We start from the raw sequence: 23,657 nt of genomic DNA, 5'->3' as shown, positions 1-23,657 counted from the left end.
AGGGTGCCCACTCATAACTTCCATTCAACACAGTACTGGAAGTCCTACTAAAACAATCAGGCAAGAAAAATAAAAGGTATAAGAATTGATTGGAAAGAAATATAACTGTCTCTATTTGCAGATCAAATGATTTTATATAAACTTGAAAGTGAAAGTGAAGTCGTGTCCGACTCCTTGTGACCCCAAGGACTATATATAGTCCACCAGGCTCCTCCGTCCATGGGATTCTCCAGGCAAGAATACTGGAATGGGTTGCCATTTCCTTCTCCAGGTAATCTTCCCAACCCAGGGATGGAACCCAGGTCTCCCGCATTGCAGGCGGACACTTTAACCTCTGACCCACCAGGGAAGCCCCCTTATATAAACTTAAACTCAACTAAAAAACTGTTAGATCATTGAATTCAGTAAAGTTCCTGGATATAAAATTAATATACAAAAATCACTATCATTTCTAAATACTAACAAAATTTTTTTAAAGAATATAAAGAAATTGCATCAAAAACAATAAAATACTTAGGAATACATTTAACTAAGGAGGTAAAAGATGTTTGTGCTGAAACTACAAGACACTGATGAAAGAAACTGTAAAAGACACAAATAAATTGAAAGGCATCCCATGTTTATGGTCTGAAATTAGTATTTTTAAAATGGCAATACTACTGAAAACCATATACAGATTCAATGAAATCTTTATAAAGATGCCAATGGCATTATTTTTACAGAAGTAGAAAAAAAGTTTTAAACTTTACATGGAACCATGAAAAGCCCAAACTAGCCAAGGAAATCTTGAGAAAGAACAACAGGAGGTATCACACTTCTGATTTCAAGCTGTAATCTAAGACTACTAAAGGTACGGTACCAGCACTAAAAAACAAACAGACAAATAAGCTAATGGAACAGAATTCAGAGGCCAGAAATAAACCCCACAGTCAACTAACATCTGACACAGAGGCAAAGAATATACTTGATGATGAAAAGTCTCTCCAATAAATGGTGCTGGTATAATTGGATATTCATATGAAAAGAATGAAAATGTACCTGTATCGTATATCATTCACAAAAATTAACTTGAAATGAATTAAAGACTTAAATGTAAGACCTGAATCCATGAAACTCCTGGAAGAAAACATAGAAACAAAGTTCCTTGATATGGGTTTTAGTAATAAGTTTTTGGATACAATACCTAAAGCATAGGCAACAAAATAGACTAGTCAGACTACATAAAACTAAAAAGCTTCTGCACAATGAAAGAAACCATCATAACAGAGAAAAGACACCTAAAAAAGGAGAAAATATGTTTGCAAACTATGTATCTGATAAGGGGTTAGTACTAAAAACATAAAAACAACTCAACTCAACAGCATATAACACAAATAACAATAGAAAAAACGGGCAAAGAACATGAACAGACATTTCTCCAAAAGAAATATATGAAAACACAAAAGGTACATGAAAAGATATCCAACATCACTAGTCATTAGGAACTGCAAATTAAAACCACCATGGCATATCACCTCACACCTGGATAGTTATTGTCAAAAGGCAGGCAATAATAAATGCCAGTGAGGATGTGGAGAAAAGAAAGCCCTCCTGTGCCGTTGTTGTGTTACAAATTACAGAATACAGTGTAGAACAGCTTCAAAAAATTATAAATAGAACAACCACATGTCCAACAATTCCACTTCTGGGAATACAGTCAAAGGTAATGAAAACACTAACTCAAAAATGTATGAGCACCCTCATATTCAGAACAGCATTATTTACAATGGACAAGACATGAAAACAACCTAAGTGTCCACAGACAATGAACAGACAAAAAAGTTGTATATACATGCTGCTGCTGCTGCTGCTACTAAATCGCTTCAGTCGTGTCCGACTCTGTGCGACCCCAGAGACAGCAGCCCACCAGGCTCCCCCGTCCCCAGGATTCTCCAGGCAAGAACACTGGAGTGGGTTGCCATTTCCTTCTCCAATGCATGAAAGTGAAAAGATGTTATGGGGAGGGAGGTGGGAGGGGGGTTCATGTTTGGGAACACATGTAAGAATTAAAGATTTTAAAATTAAAAAATAAATAAATTAAATTAAATTAAATTAAATTAAAAAAAAAAAAGAAAGTGAAAAGTGAAAGTAAAGTCGCTCAGTCGTGTCTGACTCTTCGTGATCCCATGGACTGCAGCCTACCAGGCTCCTCCATCCATGGGATTTTCCAGGCAAGAGTACTGGAGTGGGGTGCCATTGCCTTCTCCATGTATATACATACACAATAAAATATTGTCCAGCTATTAAAAAACAAGACAACTCTACAATTTGCAAGACCTTGATGGCAGTACATTTATGTGGAATTTGTAAAAACTCATAGAAAAAGAGATCAGACCTGACATTACCAGAGATGGTGGTGGCAACAGGGGGGTTGGGGGTGGTGAGGAGGTAGGGAATGTTCTGGCAGGGGAGGAGGGAAATGCAGGAAGGTAGTTAAAAGGTACAAATTTCAGTTATAGGTAAGTATTAGGGGTGTAATGTTCAACAAGGTAACTTCAGCTACCACTGCTATTTTACACACAAGAATGTTCTGAAGAGAGTAAACACTGAGGGTCCTCATCACAGTGAGAAAAATATGGTTTCTTTTGTTCTTTTTTCTTTTCTTTTTTGGTATCTATATGAGAAGATGAATATTAGCTGAAACTACCTTGGTAGCCATGTCACAATATATGTAAAATCAAACTGTCCTGCTATATGCCTTAAACTTATACAGTGATGTATATCAATTATTTCTCAATAAGACTAGGAAAAAATAATTTCCTCATTGATCTTCTTAGTCACTACTCAGCAGCTACTATTTGATGAGACCTCAGGACAGTGTTGTTATCTTTCTTCCTTGACTGCATTATCATCTTTCTATTTCACTCAATGGTACTCTTAAATCTGAATTTTTAATTTAATCTTAATTATCTTTTGAAAATTGGTGAGCTATATAAACATTGACTACTACTCTCATCTAACTTACTTAAATTAACTAAAATTCTTCCCATATCTTCATAAAATTACTTCTTGCATGTGAGTTCTTAGTCACTTCAGTCATATCCGACTCTTTGTGACCCTACTGACTGTAGCCCAGGCTCCTCTGTCCATGGGATCCTTCAGACAAGAATACTAGAGTGAATTGCCATGCTTCAAGGGATCTTCCAGACTCAGGGATCAAATCTGCGTCTCCTGAGTCTCCTGCATTGTGCGCAAATTCTTTATCCACCAAGACACCTGGGAAGCCCAAAATTACTTTTCCTCTCTCCATAAAATGCAAGACCCCTGATGCTGGGAAAGACTGAAGCAAAAGAAGAAGGGGGCAGCAGAGGATGAGATGGTTAGATAGCATCACCAACTTATGGACACGAATCAGAGCAAACACCTGGAGATAGTGAAAGACAGGGGAGCCCGGCATGCTATAAGTCTGTAGGGTTGCAAAGAGTGGAATGGGACTTAGCAACTGAACAACAATACACATTATAGCACACACTGGCTTTACAAAAGTTTAAGTAGTAACCTGTTCAGTAAAACAGGATAACAACAGTATTATAAAAATAGACAACTAAATATAATATTATATGACAATAATTTTTAGTTAGTATATTAATTGTTCCCAAGCCATTTAATTAATTGTTTGTCCTATGACATTGATCTGTGATGCAAACTCTGCCATACACCAAGATATTAAAAAATAGTTCAGTATTCTAATTGTAGAACTTAGTATGTCAAATTTTCTGATAGATCCTGTTGGGATTTTATCTGAATGTGTATACTAACATTCAAAAAACAGAAGCAATTGATATCAGGCTATCAGAAGCAGGGTACTAATGGGTGCTGGAAATGAAGACTATGAAATGGCGACTGTTACTAACTACAAAATAACATGCAGTTTACTTACTATATAATACCATTAAGCACATTTGACTTTTTGAATTAGAGATGGTCTACTTTTAAAAGAAAGTTAGCTGTTTTAAAAATAGATTTATACATGAATTTTGGGATAAGTAATTTTTAAAAGTAGTCTTCCTATTCATGGCACAGAATGATTCAATTTTTTTTCTGGTTTTCTTGTATGCCCTCAATAATTTTATCAATTTCTCCATAAAAGGTTCAGCTGGTATTTATAAATGCTATCATTTTACTACATTTGTACTTGGTTATTTCTGGTAAAGCAATATTTTCAATTTTCTATGTTGTACTGACCTTGTACTGAGCAATCTAAACTGAGCTGTTTATTAGTTCAATTAGTTTCTTTTCCTTTAAAAATCTGCATCTCTTGTTGAATGCTTATGTTTTACCACATCAACTAGGACCTCCAAAGACAAAGTTCCTAAAATCAAAGAGAATGTGTTTTAATTTTACCATTAAATACAAAGTCTCAGGTAGGGTTTTGGTTTATAATAGTTGTTTTTTCTTTCTGTTCTTAGTTTAAGAGTTTCTATCCCGAAAAGGTAGTGACTTTTATTGATTTTTTTGTTTTTTTTCATCTAGTGAAATGATCATATTAGTTTTTCCTTTAGTCTGTTAACAGGTGACATTCACTAATAGATTTTTTTATTCTTTAAACATTCTGGTGAAATTATTTCTCCATAAAAGAATATTCAAATAACTAAAACATATGAAAACCATTCAGGTCCACCAGAAATAAGTGAAATTCACAAAAAAAAGTAATGTGCCATTCTTCATCTCTCAGTTTGGCATAAATATCTAAAATCTGACAATATTCAGTGATGGCAGGCATGTGGGGAAAATGGTTCTCACATATATGATTAATGAAGCATAAAGATAATCTCTACCACATTTTGGTTCAGTACCCAAGGAACATGACCAGAGTAAATAATGAAACAGAAAGATGTCCTCTCGCTTGTCTACAAAGCAATTTAATATATTTTGTGAAAGTGATAGTGTTAGTGGCTTGGTCGCGATCGACTCTGCAACCCCATGGACTGTAGCCCACCAGGCTTCTCTGCCCATGGAATTCTCCAGGCAAGAATATTGGAGTGGGTTGCCATTTCCTTCTCCAAGGGATCTGCCTGTCCCAGGAACTGAACCCAGGTTTCCTGCATTACAGGCAGATTCTTTACCCTCTGAGCCACCAGGGAAGCCCTATATATGTTTTATAGTCATCTCAAAATGAACTCATACAAGGTTTTCTAGAATTATATTTTTATTCAGATTTAGGACTATCTTGCTAAAAAAATTTAAAAAAAGAATCATTATTGTTTCCAGGTTAATGATGTGGGGTAATTTCCATTTAATTATTGGGATAATGAATAGTGAGAGTTGACTCGATTAAAATCTGAAGGAAGTGATTTTAAACTCGGGGCACTGTTTTTATTATGTTTAATCATCAGTTGCCTGAGACTGTTTACATTATTTTCCTTCTTTAAATACAAAAGTTGGGTTAAGTTCATACCAAGATAATTTTTTTAAATTTTGTTCATCTTCAGAAAACCAATGAGTGTTTTCAATTAATTGTGTTTATAGCTTTAAAATTATATTCCTTTGGAAATATGCTTGAACTAATCCTTATTTTTTGACAATGGTTAATATAATAATGGGAAACGTCTAAATCTAATGTCAACTAACCTTGATTTGTTCTATCTCAACATGATTATTACAAAACTTACACACTTAACTTGGATTCATAAAGATGAGAAAACATAATAGGTAGCATTTGCAAAATAACTGAAAGAACACAGATATCCATTTATTCTCTGTGATCTACTAAGCTAAGTCCAACAGCTATGTTAAAATTGTTTTATTATCCAATTCCTTTTTGGCTCATACTTATATTTTTAACTAACTCAATTAATTTTCCAAGCCTTAATGCCTTTAATTTATCCTAACTTGTGCTGAGTTTAAGTCTAAACCAGAGGAAAAAGACTACCAGAAAAAATTATGTGTCTTTTCCCTACATATGTTAAATCTATTCTCTTCATCATTTCTCTCCCACTTAGATATATATATATATATATATATATATATATATTTCATTCTTTTCCTTGAATAGCTCTGTACAAAGATTGATTCATTCCTTCCATCTGTTTTTCCTTAATATCTCACTCTGTGAATTCCCTGTTCTGACCATTTACTTCAGATAATTTTTTAAACTACTGTACCTCTGGTATTCAAAATCTGATCAATAAAATGTCTACCAAAAGAAAAATCTTTCATTGCCACCTTCTCAAAGAATATAGCCAATTAAATAACACCTGAAGAAATGAAGATGAGTTCTAAGTGGCTCCAAGGTACAGAACTGTTTCAATCAATATTATTGTTAACCAAAAAAATCCATTCATTTTTGTCCTTTATCTAAGAAAACTATCTATATAAGAAGCATCACAAAGAGAAAAACAGAATTAAATGTGAAGTGGTAATTGAATAATATAAAAGTACACCGGTAATCATTTGTATGACCACATTTATTCTTATCCTTAGGGAAAAAAATGTGTATTTATATTCAGGCTGTCTTAAATTAGCTATTTCACACAACATTTTGAATGCAGACCTATATCTTACAAAATTTCTATTGATTACTTATTGAAAGACCAACTCCAAATAAAAACACTCCAAAATTCACTTTGTTAAGGATAACTGAAACATTTAAAGGTTCATATACATATTACAAAGCACTGGACATCATTCTTGACTTACATTCTACAACAAATAGTCTAAATTTTTGAGTCATAGGTTCTAACATCCTCAAAAGTCTGTATTTTTCAAATTAACAAATGACTGTAGATTTATTTTCTACATAAAAGGAAAGATTTCTAAAAAATCTAAAAATAAACGTGTACAATATCACTGTACTCTTTAATCACTCATTCATTCATTTAAAAATAGTTTCAGGAATCAATTATATGCTAGGCACTGCAGGGAATAAAAATAGAAATAAAACATGATCCTTTTCCTCTTGGAGCATATAAATAATTGGGGGGATGGGGACATATGTACATAAATAACCACAGTATAAGACAGAAAATGGGAATGTTATAAAGGAGTATAATAAAGGATTATTGAGGATGGAGAGAAGAGAGAAGATGGGAGAGTGGTTAATATCATGACTGAGGAGGTACTTCAGGAGACTGGGGAAAATTTAAGAGATATGGAGACATTTGAACTGGATTTTGTAAGAATTAGAATTTCTCTAGCAATTACTTGTTGAAATAAAGTAGAAGTGTATTTCAGAAAAAGGAAAGAGCTCATTAAATATATAAATAATAACATAAATAAATCTAGCTTTAAAATACAGCTATCGAGTACTCAGTAAATACTGATTGAATAAGACAATCCTTGGGAGGGCGGGCAAAAGAGAAGGTAACTGTTAACTACTTTTCTCAAGCTATACTGTGAATCCCACGAAACATCTTGGCCAGAAGTCTGGCTCAGTCCCAGTCTTCTTGAGGCTAGGGGAAAAACTGTAGCTGACAGTCTTCCCCTGGCTCCTAACCTACTGGCTAATAAAGGCTTCCCCATCCCTTCCACAAGGCATAAGTCAGTGGAGTTTAAAATAGCCTCAGAACACTTCCTGCTCTATTCTAATTGTGCTTTCATTCCATCTGACTTAGACCAATTGGAATGTTGAGGGAAAACCCCATGAGGCATCAAGCATGTGAGATAATGTGTCAGTCCCTCAAAAATGTTTGTGCATTCTACTATGTGTATCCATCACTGTTCCCTATTCATGAGAGCGCAGAACATGAGGTGAAAACAGCTCCTAGCACATTGCTGTTTCTTCTCTTTTTTTAAATAGATCTATTACCTCCATGAAGTACTTCCTTGCTCAACTAGTGCAATAACTTGTCACAAATCTATTCACTGGTCAACATGAGGAAGATTATGTATCCTAAACATTTTGTTTGGAAGTTACAGTTCTACAGCCAACACCTAACAAGATTTGACCCATGATTTCCCTGAATTAAGTACCTAGCACACTGTAGATGCTCAATAAACACTGTGGTTTATACCATAATTTATACCCCCTTTAAAAAGTGTGCAATATTGTGTTCATGAGAAAACCTTCTCAGACTTCTCTTCTTCAGCCTATGGGCACATACTGTTCCCTTCATTTTGGCCCCCAGGAAAGAGAAAGCATTCACTTCTCTAGGTTCCCATTGCTAGAGTAAGATGTTTCAGCACAGTTGAGCCAAGAGTTTGAATAGGGACAAAGAAAAATCTTCAGGAAAAAGCAAAGGTAAGGAGCTCTATAAGGTCCTTAATTTCTAGACAACAGCATTAATCCTAGGAAGAGCTCAGCTGATTCTACCGTCTCTCTTTGGAAAATAGAGACAGTCATAGGCAACAGTCTTCCCTGGGCTTTCCCATCCACATGCTGATAAAAGTTCCCTCATTCCTCATACGAGGCAGAGGTAAGTGGAAACTAAAATAGCTCTGTAACATTTTCTGCTCTTTTCTAACTGTTTTTATTTTATTTGACTTAGCCCAAATGCAATGTTGATGGAAAACCTACTTTCATTGAGAAGATTTTCTTCATATTTTAGCATTCTCAAAAGGCTTTATTTGATAACCATAGTTAATATGGCCCCTGGTACCAGTCACTTTCCATCCCATTTTCCATTTTGTTTTCCCTTAGTTCTTATTACTATCTAAAGTAGCCTTATCATCCATCCATCCTTCAACTGAACAATCAAGTCCACATGTGTTTCCTTGTCCTGTTTCAGAGTTAGATCCTCTAGCCCTAGAACAATACCTGGCTTTGTGGATGACTCTCAAATATTTTTGAGTGAAAAGATGAGCAGATGAATGACTATTTCACCTCAGCTTTGAAAGCTTCAGGCAATTACATCACCATCCCCAAACCTTCAACCTGCTAATTAAGACTGGTTGGGATGTAACCGGTTCCTATAATTGCTTCTACTTACACCCTCTGAATTTATTTATTACATCTTGGCTTCTTTGAGAATACAGTTGAATTTCTGTGTGTTTCCTGTTTTTGTCCATCATTCTGCAAATTCTTAGGGGTCAGTGGATTCCTTATATTGAGTACAAGCACAAAAATATTTATCTTTTAAAAAGATAATATGTTTTTTCAGTAAATAATAACAAAATTATGAATATTCTGATTGAGCTCTAAGTTATCCATTCCAAAGCATTTTGACTAAGGTGCAATAGGAGATGTATTAACATACCACCTCCATATTTTCATCATCTAACAATGAGTTAATAGTGAGGAAATACAAAAAATAAATTTAACAGATTATAATCACAATTCTAATTTTAAAGCAAAATATTGATTGCTAAGTTCTGAATTAAGTACACAATTTAAATAAGCTAAGTGAACATTTCTCAAATGTGAAATTGCATGTTTTATTATACATGAAATTTGTTTGGTTCATCAAGAGTTAGTTATACCAAAACAACTAGCAGAGACGTGTATCTACATTTTTAATATACTAAGAATTTTATCTCATCTGTTTAAAATCAGCAACTTATATTAACACATCAAACCCTATTATATTATAGCAATATTTTATATACTGCTGCAATAAAGCCAAAAGCACAGAAGATCTATTTTAAAGGCATAGTAACATATTATTAAAAATCATTTATGATGTATATTCACCTATTTTTCCACACCTTATAAGCAACCTGTATATCCACTGTACTTATAACATTCAGTTGTCTTTCAGAAACCATTTCGAAACCCAATCTTCATGGGATTTTAAAAATAATCTATCTCCAGTATCTACTGGTGAAATCTAATAGAATTTAGACTTATTAGCTTTAAAAGGTTGTAACAGTTTTCTTAATAACAGAGTCCTTCTTGCAAGTGAAAAAAGAAAAAAGTTTGTTTACATATATGCATAAAATGCCACTTTCACTGTAAGGGTCAACAGCGAGAAGCCCTGTTTATGAGCTATATTAACACCAGAGAGCTTAGCAATGTCTGTTTCTAAAAATAAACCCTGTGTGTCTCATGTTGTCATCATCAACCAGAGTCTTCTGTGCTCTGTGACAGAAAGCATCAAGGCTGCCTGTTTGCCTTTCCATAAGCATTATACATCACCATCCAAAGGCCTCCCTTTTCTGTCAGAGTAGGAGAGATAAAAAGAATTCCTCAATCACCCTAAACACACATTTAAACATTATTGCCCCTTAAGCAGACAGTTATCATGTTGTTTTGGCAGCAGGAAGGAATCTGTGGTTTCACTTGAATGTTATTCTTCTTTATTTAAACTACTAGAAATAACCCAAAAATGACAGAATGCTCTTTCTATAAATAATCATTCCAGTGTAGAGTTATATTAGGAGGTAACTCAGATGGCATGATAACGCCTAACAAGCTAATCTTAGACTGCAATGCCATAAGATAGAAATACGGAAGCTAAGAATAACTGACCCAAAGGAGTCAGCCTGCTAAAGAGAGCCACAGACATGTGGGCATCTGCAGATTTTAATGCATTTAATGATCTTCTGAAAGCTTCTTTCTCCCACAAAGGCAATAAATTATGTCGGTTAATAGCATGAAAATCAATAATGCTTTTACAATGTAGTGATTCCTAAAAATGGCTTGAGATTCTCAGAGTGAATAGAATTATAAAATTCAGTGGATGGAAACCCAAGAGTTGAGTCTTGAATAACTGGATTAGCATTTAATTGGTGAATTTTATGAATAAGCTATCTATAGAACATACAATATTCACACAGTGAAATAAAATTTGAGTCAAGATAAGAAAAAATATAATTTTCACCCAAAATGCCCAAACTGGACCCAAATTGAACCAATATATATTCAAAACAGGCAGAATCTAATTCTGTTAGTTAGATCATCCCTTGGCTCAAACATCTGACACTGCATCAGGGCTTCAGTGGAGATGCAAACTTTATTAACCTCTCCTTGCCTCTATTTCTAGGTAAAGACCAGGATGGGTATAATTCAAATACTTTGGCTGAAAGAAACTTGAGCCCCATGGTGTGAACATTTGGGGAAAAAAAAAAACCTTTCTCCAGCTAAAATGCATTAATAATCGTGTTCTTTTGAAGTGGTATAACCCTTAACATTTAAGGTTTGTGAGATGTCACTGTTACTATCACCATTGGAAATCATAAGCCAAGTACACTGGGATAACTGGTTCTGTCCATGGTGTCTGCTCATTACTCCATGTATCATCAATCTCAAGGAATACTGGGGGTTGCCTTAAGTTGGTCTCAGCCCTAGATCTTGTTGTTGCTGCTGCTGCTGCTAAGTCACTTCAGTCATGTCCGACTCTGTGTGACCCCATAGACGGCAGCCCACCGGGCTCCCCCGTCCCTGGGATTCTCCAGGCAAGAACACTGGAGTGGGTTGCCATTTCCTTCTCCAATGCATGAAAGTGAAAAGCGAAAGTGAAGTCATCCAGTCGTGTCCAACTCTTAGCGACCCCATGGGCTGCAGCCTACCAGGCTCCTCCGCCCATGGGATTTTCCAGGCAAGAGTACTGGAGTGGGTTGCCACTTCCTTCTCTGAGATCTTATTAATTTACTCCAATTTAATTATCAAGCTCTGGGGTTGTAAAGTAAGGCTCTTCCAGAAAGTATTTCAACAAAGTTGCATATGTGTGCTGTAAACTTCTCAGGACCAAAAGGAGTATCTAGATGTGTGTTTACAAGTATAGCTGATTCCACATCTTTAGCACCAAAATGATATGAAAACCATTCTACCATGCTAAATGCTTTCCTCTTTGAGAAAAAGTGACAGGGACATAGTAAACAAGAACAAGTTCATAGCTGACTATGTCAGCCCCTAGCCATGATGACCATCAGTAAATTTCACTGAAATAATGTTCTCATCAGTAAAATATGCTGCTACTATTGTATCCCTCCTCAAGCTGTGGAGAGGATTAAATGGTAAAATAACACCTGGTATAGAAAATCTCTGAAACATTAGCTTCTTATATCAATAATAAGGATGACAGTGATTAAAAAAAAAAAAAAAAAGATGAGCATATATAGGTCCAATCACTGACCTTCTAATCTGAGACTAAACAACTACATTCGAGTAGAATGGGGCAGAAAGAAACAATAAAGATGCTGACAGTGATAATATTTATTACGAATAAAAAATGAGTAGCTCCTGATGTAAAATCACAGACTCAAAATACATACTTGAATTCTCTCCATAAGCAGATTCATAAACCAACATCACAAATACAACTTAAATCGAGTTCAATTCATGAAGAACTTTTCTAGCTCACCCTATGTGGGGTTCCCTGAAAACTTTCTGAGTAAACATACTTCTACAATAGCAAGAACTCCCAGCCCACAGGGTAATTTAATGAAAATGCAGAGAAATTTTCTCAGGGTTTTTTTTTTTTTTTCTGTTGTTGTTTGGTTTGTTTTTAATTTCAAATTTCAAAAAAAAAAAAAAAGACAGCATCATATTTTAACTGAGCTTGGAAATGCCATGCCTTAGATACCCACCAAAACTTACATTGAATAATTGAAAATGACATTCACATGGCTACAGCTGTGTCAATGCTGAATATAAATTACAAATTGAACATTTCAAATACAAGTGATAGAGGAAGAAGGGGAAGACATGAGGGGAAGACACAAGAAAGTGAAGCTCTGGGGTATTTCCAGACTTATCAACATGCAAAGAGCTTAATCATAAGTAAATGACTAATTACACTTTGTGGTTTGGTAAATTTCCTTCTTCCTTAAATGTAGTTTTCTTGGATTTAATTATTGGATATTTTTAAAACATCATATATAAAAGGCCCATCACTTATTTTTACTACGGAAAATTTATCATGGATATAATGAATGGAACTGATACTTTTATAAAACGTAAGACTGACTTAGTTTTGTATTCATCAAGCACTGAACATAAAGTTCTCTGATAACATTTAAAAGTACAAATTGTTTAGTATTGTTAAAAAAAATTGTTTTAATTACATTTGTTTTGTGCAACTTAGTGGAAGAAGAATGGAATTAGTGGGAACAAGGTATTTTCTTGTCCTTTCATATCCCAATTGTCAGTCTCCCAAGATCAGAACTGCCCATTGTAAGGGCATTTCACATCCCAACCTAATAACCGCTAGTACTGCAACTTCCTTTTAAGAACTGGATAGACCACAGTACCGACACACTGTTTTGAAACACATGCCAAAATATCTTTGAATTTCATCTAAAGAAGGCTTGTTTTAAAAGTCATTCCATGGACTTTTACTGCAATTAAATTGTTTTCAAAGTATTCTAATTCAGGAAAAAAAAATGTTAAAACGAAGTTACCATCCCAGATTGTTAAAATTGTTCATTACTCTGAAAATGTAATGACTATAGCAACATACTGGCAAAGAAATTGCTTTCTGAATATTTTAAAGAAAATCCTCCCTTAATGTACTGAAAAAGTTTACACATTCTTTAAAAATTTCTTGCAATACTTTCTGTATCTCTCAAAGCCAACAATAAATGAGTTTTTTACTCAAATTTCCAATGAAAGCTTTAATGCATCAGTCCATAATGTTGATTTCCTCCTTCCTAAAAAAGAAAAAATGACAACTTGCAGCTTACAGGGATCCAGTCTTCTTCCACAATTACTTCAGTCTCTTTAGTATTAGGGACTCCTAACAACAGAGAGTACTAAGAAAGTATTTCTATTCTATAATAGTGAAAAAAAAAATCAATGTTTAAATGGATGTATATCTTCATGAAAATGAAGTAACACAATTCAACTGAAAGAGAAATTACACAGTCCACTTCCTTCACTTATTTGTATTTTGAGAAATTACAAACTAAAGAAAATTACAAAGGAGAAAATTCCAACCACCAACCAACACTGTAGCAGCAAATACTGTGGAGTCCAGCTAACATCATCCATTCTGCTTACCCCTTCTTCTTTCTTCTGGAAACCAGAGTATTAGTTGTAGGCTCCACCTTCCCTGGCTCAGTCATGGTCTGAAGGAGCTATCATAGTGGTCTCATTCTTCTTTTCAACGACTTACTGCTATATGGGCAGGTGATGCTCTTTTGGTCAATGAGTTATTAAAAAAAACTTGCTAGAGAACTTCTCTGAAAAACTTCCTTCCTTAAGAAAACATCTAAGGAAACAAAGTTTTCTCATCTATGTCTCTGGAATTTATTGTGTATGTAGACAATGTCTGGAATTGCTACAATCAACTTTAGACTACTGAGGAAAGAGACTTATGATGATACCAACTCTAAGACCAGCAGTACCGGTAGAACTATGAAGAACCTGACTGCCAGTGATATGGCTACCACGCTATTTTACTAAATGATAAATTATCTTGTCACTGTTACTTCAAATAGGATTTTCTGTTACTTACAGTGGGAGACTAACCAAGCTTCCATATCTAATACTTACAGTTAATCAGTGTTAGTATTTCGGCACAGTAGCTTCACGTGTGGGTGTGTAAAAAACACTTTAGAAAACATGGGCATATTATAAAAATTCATACACGGCAAAAATCATGACAATGAAAACAAAAGTCCCCCTACCACCACTGTGCACAATTTCTTCCTGATTTTCTTCTATTTATATATGAATTATTCTGGGAGATAGATAGATAAAATAAACTTTTATAAAATGAGATATCACCAAGGTTATTTTTATTTTTAAAAAATAAACTCAAATGAATTTAATAATGAAAAACTGCATTTGAAAAGACAATAAACATACTAAATGCTTCCTTTCTATATGAGGTACTATTTCCAAAAAGATATGTCTAAGATTAAGTGAAAATACTATTTAAAAGAAATCAGTGTTTGGAGTCTCTTTTTTAAACCATGTGTTTCTATTTTAAACAGCAGGGAGTCTGTCCCTGCTCAGAAAGGAGCCAATATTAGTGCTTTCACACATCCCCACATCTCACCTCTCCCCAATGCCTCACATTGATGAGAGCTTTAGGAATATTTTTACGTTGCCCTACTTCATAAAATTTGCTTTTTGTCCTACAACCACAGTCTCACATTTGTTTAAAAGGATTCAATTTTTGCCCCATTAACCTAACTATGCTTTCTCCTCCTCCTCTGACTACATTTCACTTTTTGCTTTTGTTTAAAGTTCTTTCATTTTTGTTTTTCCCCATTGTGTGGGCTTCCCTGTCAAGCCGTCTGGGTTGTGGTTGAGAATGTCTAACTTGCCTACATATTTTCTCTATATTTTAATAACATCTCCCTGGAGTGGAACATTAGGTTGCACTTCTTTTACAGCTTCTGAGCTTTTCCTCCATTATCTTCTGGCATGGAGAGCTGGGTCAGTTTGATAAGCCTTCTTGAGTTTCACACATTCTCTCCCCACCCCCACTCGCTCCCATTGCAGATCTTTGCTTTACTTTCCTGAACCCCTGAAGAATTATTTAGCATTTGAAATTCAATAGCCCAGTTAGGATATGACTCTGTGCTGAGCACTTGCAGCAAATTTTCCTAAAAGAGGAGAATTCTTTCAATATGCAGATTTCTTTTTTTTTTCCCTTGTCAGTGAAATAATCTTTCTTTATTTTTACAAAATAATCTTCTGTTTCAATGTTTTGGAATATCAACTTCAGGGACATAATAACCCTTGTGGTACACTGTCTTTGTCTGTCTTATTACTGACTTCTCTCCAATTGCTTTAATCCATTTTCCTTTTTCAGTCCCTCTGACTGTCTCCAGCCTTTCCTCTTTGTTGGTAAAAATTTTCACTGGTATCTATTATGTTTCCTGCTATTTCTAATGAATATTTTTGTTCTATAATTATCATGCTTTTTTTCATTCAAATTTGTTTTCCTAGACTTAAAATATCCTTTTTCATCCCATATTATTGGTTTAGCATCTTATCTTTGAGCTTCTGCTTTATGGAATTTATGTTCTTACTAAGGTGCTCTACTTGCAGGAATAAATTATTACACAATTTCACGGTCTCAGTGAAGTCGATGTTTTTTTCTTAGTGGGATCTATCATATTAGTTATCGGGGAAGAATATTTCACTGCAAAAAGCTATGGGTCTTTTTGTTTCCAATTGACAGTGTTGCTCTGAAGTCTTCGTTTCTCTGGAGGGAGCATTTGTTCACCTTCCTCCATCTCACCAGTTTCTCTTCCAGAATCCTTTATATACTATTCCTCAGTCAAAAGAAAAAAACACCACCACCACCAAGAGCTGAGGATATCCACTCAGTTTGCTTCTCTCCAGTTATGGGAATGTTAGTGAGAATTTTCAGGAAGTTATCAACTTGTCAGTAAAATTCTAAGGAGGAAGAGAATTCAGGTCCTGTTAAGTCTCTCAGTTCTGATCAAAGATCCCTGCTTCCATTTTTCCTTTGACTGCCAGTTTCTGAGATATGTTGCATTAGGTCAAATCATTTTCTTTGCCCAGTTAATGCTAAGTGTCGCGTATGGGGGGTTGGGGGTGGGGGAGGGCAGGTAGACAGTTTATACTATTTTAGGATTACTTCATTATTGATCAGTGGTGAGACATAATATAGTACATTTTCAAATTTCTCATCTCAAAAATCACCTTTTTAAATTCAGAGTTTGGGCTTATTATAGTCTTCTGAGGGATTTATTGAATTTCCTTACTTAAAGGACATAACAACAATTACGCCACCTGTGTTCCCCACAGAAAAATAAAATACTCATTCTTGTCCCCATTCTCAATGGGCCTACTCATAACCAGCTTTTTGATTGCTACTTATCAAATATTTCAATTGATGACACCCTTGTAAGTAAAGATAACCTGAGTTAGAGAATGGCAAAAATAGTCATTATGGGGAATGCCAGAAGTGATTCTTGACATGACAGGGGCATTTCACAGACTTACATTTTCATAATTAGACTCTGCTTTCCAAGTAGACATAAATGACTACTGAATCTAAAATGTTCATTTTCCCTTGATAATACACACCAAGGAGATAAAAGGATTCTGAAAGGGGGAAGAGATATTTTCCTTAAAAGAAATTAAGAATTTAGATTTCAATGTTTTTCTTTTATACCCTAAAATAAGAATACATAGTGAAAACAGGGGTTTTCCTTATTGTAAATGTGTTTTACAATGATGCCGTATAAACTCTAGGAATTCTTTCATAATAATCTTCCCAATATCATCTGGATGGTTCTGCTGTCCAACATATTAAGCAACAAGCCTGGCAACAGGAGAACACCCCGTATTCTGCCAGCCACTGCGGAGTGACCTGAGTCAGTGCTTGTACATGCTTCAGCTTCTGCCGCTTATCGCTTATATTGGCCCACACGGCCACAAAAGTGGAGACTGACCTGGCAAGATGTGTCACTCATGCCAAACTCAAGATTCAATACTATAAAGCATTTTTACTAAAAAAAAAGAAAAGAAAGAAACACTAGCAGACTACACCGTAGAACCTAATTCTACCTTAGATGTTTAGCGTGGCTGGGTCAGAATTAGGAAAAAATGGAACCATAAAAAGCACTTGTAATTCAATAATGTATAAAGAGCTCTGAAGTAAAGTCATCGATATTAATGCACAGTATCCAATATAACTAGAAAAACAAATAGGAACTGTAAAGCAATGACTAACAAGAAAACATGGCTTTTCAAACAACTAATCTCGAGAAATCTGCTGGGATTTCACTGTTAATTCTGCAACTTCTTTGCCTTTGAATATTATGTAATAAAACATTTCATAGCATACACACACACATGCACGCGCTACTCTGATTAAAAGTCACCATTTGCTCAAGGAGAGAATTTAATTCTTATCAGACCAGGAAAACAAAGCCAAACCCTGATTTACAAGGTAACTAAGGAAAATTTATCAAAATAAAAGGTCATTTGCCCATGTGATGTACAATCTATAGCTTATCTGGCTCATTCAGCGAGACAGATCTTGGTACTGAAGAACCAGAAACCCAAGTTCATTCACTAAAAGTATTAATAAAAAATAGTGAGAATACACATTAATAACGTGTTACCTTTGACCTCCACAGGAATGCCAAGAGGTAAGCAGGAGTACATCTTTATTCTTTAGTTTACAAGTGAGTAAACCAGTTTCACAACTTAGCAGCAGAGCTCTGGCTAGAACACAGAGCTCTCAGCTCCTAGAATAGTATTCCCTCCACCTTGCACTGCTACAGTGTTTTTTTTCTCTTTCAGATCCCAAAACTCCATCAATTTCTAACCCTTTCAGTCACCACTATGCCACTGGTCCAAAGAGGAATTGAACAAGATTTGTAGCTAAATATAAACAAAATACCCTTAATTTAGCAGTTAAAAGGCAAACCCTATCAATATGGGTCACCAGCATCACTATCACTTCCCCTTTCCCTTATATCAGTGATAACCAAAGTTTGCTGCATATTAGAATTACTCAGGATTTTAAAAACCCCAGTGTCCAGGCTGTTTCTCATACCATTTAAATAGAAACAGTAAAGGCGGACCCCAGACACCAGCATTTTGTAAAAGACTCTTAGTGACACCACCTTTGAGAGTCACTGCCTCAGCAGTATACAAGACTAGGAGAATTAAATTTAAGGGCATATAATAATATGCTAATAAACAAAACCAAAAGTTACAGGACATGGTAGGAAGAACACATATGTTTTTATGTTTCAAATTTAAAAATAAATAGAACTTGGAGTTTCCTTATTTCTACCAGACAGGTTTGGTAGTGGATGTCAATTGACACCACGTTTCATTTATTGGTGCTTACATGTTTCTTCCTGTAAAACTGACAACAGCACAGACAGTCTCAAGCGGGTCCCTGCTTGAAAATATTGTTGCTTTGTATAAAAAAAATCACGAAATGTCAGGAAAATGACAATCTCAACTGAAATTGGAGTAAATTTGCGTATAATTATCAGATACTAAGAAAAAGTGAAGCTTGCAAACACCTGTAGCAAGGTACAGTGCTAGCAGAGAGTCTCTGCTTGAAAGGCACAGCTTGTTTTCTACCATATGAAAGAAATAGTAAACTTGCAACACAGAGATAAGGACTAAAAGGACAAAGTGTAGTACTGAACAGACATCTAAAATAGTAATTTAAATAGAGCTGGTAGATATTTACAAATAAAATGCCAAGTGCCCAGTTCCATCAGAGACATACAGGCTGACCCCTCCTCATGCTTCTGTAAGCTTTGCAGCCGCAAAGATGATAAACTATACTGAAATCCTGGTATGTTTGCTTTCAATAAGCAGGCACTACGAATTAATGTAAGTCCTGTCACTTAAGTGTGAACATACCAAAATGACCCAAAACTGATATTTTACTCTGGAACAGAAGGATCCTAAAATCATTCCAAATAACCGAGCTTCAAAGAGAACTTGCTTCAAACACAGATACAGAGATGAGAAGGCGTTCAATGCTAAAACAGATATCAAGCCAACCTGTGGAATCTTTCTTTCCCATCTAGTTCTACCAAGTAAATGCTGCTTTATGCCACATTCTTAATATGGAAATCTAGGTGGTGATCTATAATTATGATTAAGCCCACACAGAAACACAGAAGATGTGAGGGAGAACTTTAAGCCAATTTAGACTGAAGCATTCGGAAGAGAACCAAGACAAAAAGTCCCTCAAGCTTTAGGAACTAGCTGTAAGGGATAAATATGAAAAGCAACAATTACAAGTACCCAAGTACTGTGCTATTGCCCTGAGAGTCTGCGCTTTTAACAAACAGAAACTGATAAAGCTGACAAGCCTCATCTCCCATCAGCTCAGCTTCTTGAAGGCACAAGCATATACAGTAGAGAAATTAGAAATTGGAGTCTGTTTCTGTTATTCTTTAAAATGTTGCACCTGCATATAACACCTTTATATGTGTGTTATGCCATTGCATCTGCCTGACAATGCTAGACTCCCCAAAAGCTTTGAAGATGATTAAAATAACCATCTACTAATACTAATTTTATTTCATCCTTAAGAAGTTTCATTTTGGGCTGCGGGAGAAAAAAAAAAAGCCAAATTAAAACTACCTTCACAACTCTTGTAGCAAACACATTTCAAAAGGTAGGTCTATAAATAGATGTGATTCTGTAGGCACACTGTAAATACAAAATCATCTGGCTAGAGACGGCTGCAAGGGAAACTGCAGCCCCAATATGAACTTACCTGATTTTTAAAGTCCCACTAGAACACACATACAGTCAGTACACATCTCCTCTTTCTAGTTGCACGGTCAGTCAGTTGCAAAACACCCCCAACTATATTTTACTTATCTCAGTCCCATCCTTCATCAGAAGCTTGGCGATTTCATTCAGAAGCAGCCTGTCCCTGAGCACACTGAATATGCACGGAAACAGCAATGGAAGGGATCTAAGTTAAACCTTCCAGATGCACAAGAAAATAGCAACATCACCACCAAAAAGCAGCAAACCCTTAAGAGAGGCGCTTTCTTGAGCTGCATTTCCCAAGTCAGCCCCCTTTTCACACAGACAACGGCTCAGTGATGAAGAAAGATCTTACCTGAGCTGATCATACTGTGCATTCTCTGCTGAGCCAAGAGCTGCTCTCGTCCAGCCACCCCATCTGAAGAAAAACACGAGTCAGTCTCGTAAATTGTCTGCAGCATATTCCAATCACTCTTACTTCAGCTACATGAAAGATTCATCGCTGCTCAGTGCACGGGCCCCAGGAGCTACCCTGGCTGGTCCTCCCTCCTCCCCAAGGAAAAGCAGCAGAGAATCAACTTCAACAATGCTTTCCTTTCTATTCAGGGGACACGCACTTTTCAGAAGACCTGGGCACCTTCCTATGTTACCAACCTGTGTACAAAGCAGAAAGGACCCGGTGGATGCTAGGGCTCTCTGGAGTTTAGGCTATCCCGGAAACTAAAAGCAGGTGGGAACTAGGAGTGTGCTTCAGGGTTATTGCTTTGTCAGAGTAAGTAGAAAAATATTAACTCTACCCACAAGAAAAAGAAACCAATTAAACCTGGCTTATAGTTCCTCAGGCTGCTAGAGTTTCCTTGTAGGAAGCGTCAGTCAGTCCTGCCAGTGGCTTCAGCCGGTGCCCTTCTGCTATCTGTGTGTGTGTCTCTTCCTCCTCTCTGGTCTCTCTCAGCTCAAGTTGGCTAAAGCTAGTGATAATCCATTTGCATATGAATCAACAACAGCATGGCCCACAGGCACAGAAATAGAACAATGGTCGGCCTGAGCCAAAAATAGGTCAAGCATGGCCGAGTGATTGGAGCCTGCATTAATGCATTTAAAAATACCCCAGCAAACCCAGCTGTCCAGCCTCTATCTTTCAAACCATAATTCTCTATTGCAGGGCCTTAAAAGCCATTAACTCTTTCCTCCCTTCAAGCTTGTTTTACACACTGTTTCCATACAGGCGATTTGCTTCCAAAGAAAGGAAGGTGGGGGGCGGGGGGGAGAGAATCAAGAATCATAATTCTAAGAGGGCAAATGCACATACATTTCATTTCATTTTATTTTTGTAGTATGTGTTTTTGGAAGAGAGAGGAGAGAAGTGCAGAGCTCTGTATTGGTTCTAAAATAATACTGGAAGCTTTTGCTCATAATGTGGTTTCTGCCTCACCCACGCACAGCAATCCTGGTGTTCTATTTTTGTTGCCTGTTTCTCTGGCTACACTGCAGTTGGCTGTAGCACTAGAAGCTTTTCTGCCTTCTAGTTTCAAGACTGACAGGAGATTTAGTAGAGGTAGTTTCAGAAAACAAGCACATCCCAGAACAAAATGGTTATGAAGGACTGGCTTGATTTTTTTACTTGCTGTTTAATGTAAGGCAACTGTCCGCTTCACAAATCTTAATGCAATCTTAGTACCACCTATTATATCCTATTCAGTTTCTAATGTATCTAAATTTTTTAATGTGTGTACATATGAATATATATGTGTGTGCGTACACACACACATATATACACAACTTAGACCTAAAAATGTTCCATTTCAGCCTTTCAGGCTAAATTCAATTCACCTGCAAAAGGAAAAGAACATGTTGGTACTTATGTTGGTACTTTTCTTACGGATAGTGCAGAACTACTGCATGTAAGCACCTGTGGTTCAATAAATATATACAGTCAGTCCCCAGCTCTGAGTGCTCAGTATTCATCTCTACACTGACTGCCTGAAATACAGACCTCACTTTTCTGTAGAAATAGTATTTATAATAGTTGATATATACCCAGACCAACACATATTGTGGAACTCACCTATAAAGTAAATAAGCTACAGAATTTAGTATTAAAAATTCTATAGTTTCTGGTGTATCCTTACAACATCTTTTATATGTGAGGAATAATATCTACATCATAAATTGACTTGCTAGCTTCCAGCAAATTCCAAGGGCAAATCCCAAAGTGAAAATCCAATGGTCTAGGAGATAGTCTCCTTTTTCTAAAGGAAAAGAAAAATAAAATCCCTAAGGCACTGGTAGCACACAAAGAAAGGGAAACAGCAGAGTGTTTCAAGGTTCCCAGGACAATCAGATGAAGGAGGAATGTTCATCAACCAGAGTGTGAGGCAGAAGAAAAAGAACAAGGAGACAGTGTTTTGGTGAAAAGGAGGAAGCATGTTAAGTCAATAGGCAGGTTAAATAGGCACTGTTAAAAAGTGGCACTAAATTTTCCTTCCCTCATATATTAACTTCTATTTATTGCACAATTCCCAGGTGGCGACAGAAGTAAAGAACCCACCTGCCAGTCCAGGAGACTTAAGAGACCTGGGTCTGATCTCTGGGTCATGATCCCCTGGAGGAGAGCATGGTAACCCACTCCAAAATTCTTATCTGGAGAATCCCATTGACAGAGGAGCCTGGTGGGCTACAGTTCATGGGGTCGCAAGGAGTCGGACATGGCTGAAGCGACTTAGCACACACACATTGAACAGATAAATTACAAGTTTTTTAAAAAGAGTTATTTCAAATTACATTTGACTTAAGCAAAACAAGAAAACCTTATGCTCCTGTCAATGGGAAAAACTAATTTCATCTGCTATTATAAGTAAACCTTCACTCTATTAAGAAATTGGTGTTTAAAATTCCAGAAGTGGAAATTCTGTGGATCTGGCAACTTAGAGATTATATAACCAATCACAGCATTTTAGATCTGGGAGGACATCTATAATGATGTCCAAACTCTCTCTCCCACAGGATGCCAGGGTACCAGAAGAGGTTCTTCCTTGAACCAGAGCAGCCTAATTTTCATCTGCTTACTTTGAATAATGATATCTTTTGAATAATGACTTCTTGTGTTAAAACAAAAATTAAGGAAAAAAGTATGGTGTATGGTGACAGCTGATAACTAGACTTATCATCACTATCATTCTGTGATGTATGGAAATATCTCAAAACATTATGCTGTGCACCAGGAACTAACACAGTGTTGTTGATCAATCATACTTTGAAGATAAACTCATAAAAAAAAAAAATCAGATTTGTGATTACCAGAGTAGAGGGGTAAGGGGAAAGGAATTGGATGAAGGTGGTCAAAGGTATGAACTTCTAGTTATAAGAGAAAGAATATGGATGTAATGTACAACATAATCATTATATAAAACATAATTAGTTAATTAATATATGATTAATATAATTAACACTGTTGTCTATTATTTTAAAAAGTTGTGAAGAGAGTAAATTCCAAGAGTTCTCATCACAAGAAAAAAATGTTTTTCATTTTATCTTGTATCTATAGTAGACGATAATGTATCAGATGAATACTTACTAAACTTCTTGTGGTAATCATTAACGCTGTATGTAAGTC

At 35.9% G+C, this 23,657-nt stretch overlaps 1 protein-coding gene across 6 annotated transcripts in view; it reads right to left on the bottom strand.

Annotated features, from left to right (window-relative positions):
* The window catches only part of HDAC9 (histone deacetylase 9), a 209,944-nt gene extending 189,486 nt beyond the window's left edge, over positions 1-20,458 (bottom strand). For 4 of the 6 annotated variants that reach the window (XM_068972972.1, XM_068972978.1, XM_068972977.1 and 1 more), the window contains exon 1: positions 20,400-20,454. In XM_068972972.1, coding sequence (XP_068829073.1) covers positions 20,400-20,421 — 22 coding nt within the window. In that variant the 5' untranslated portion in view covers positions 20,422-20,454. Of the gene's footprint in view, positions 1-20,399 lie in introns of all 6 variants that reach the window. The other 2 variants (XM_068972971.1, XM_068972979.1) reach the window with 2 other exon arrangements.
* Positions 20,459-23,657: the final 3,199 nt, after the last annotated feature.

Source organism: Capricornis sumatraensis, chromosome 5, assembly GCF_032405125.1.
Source record: "Capricornis sumatraensis isolate serow.1 chromosome 5, serow.2, whole genome shotgun sequence".
In the NCBI taxonomy this organism is placed as follows: Eukaryota; Metazoa; Chordata; class Mammalia; order Artiodactyla; family Bovidae; genus Capricornis; species Capricornis sumatraensis.
This window is presented reverse-complemented; position numbering and strand designations above follow the sequence as displayed.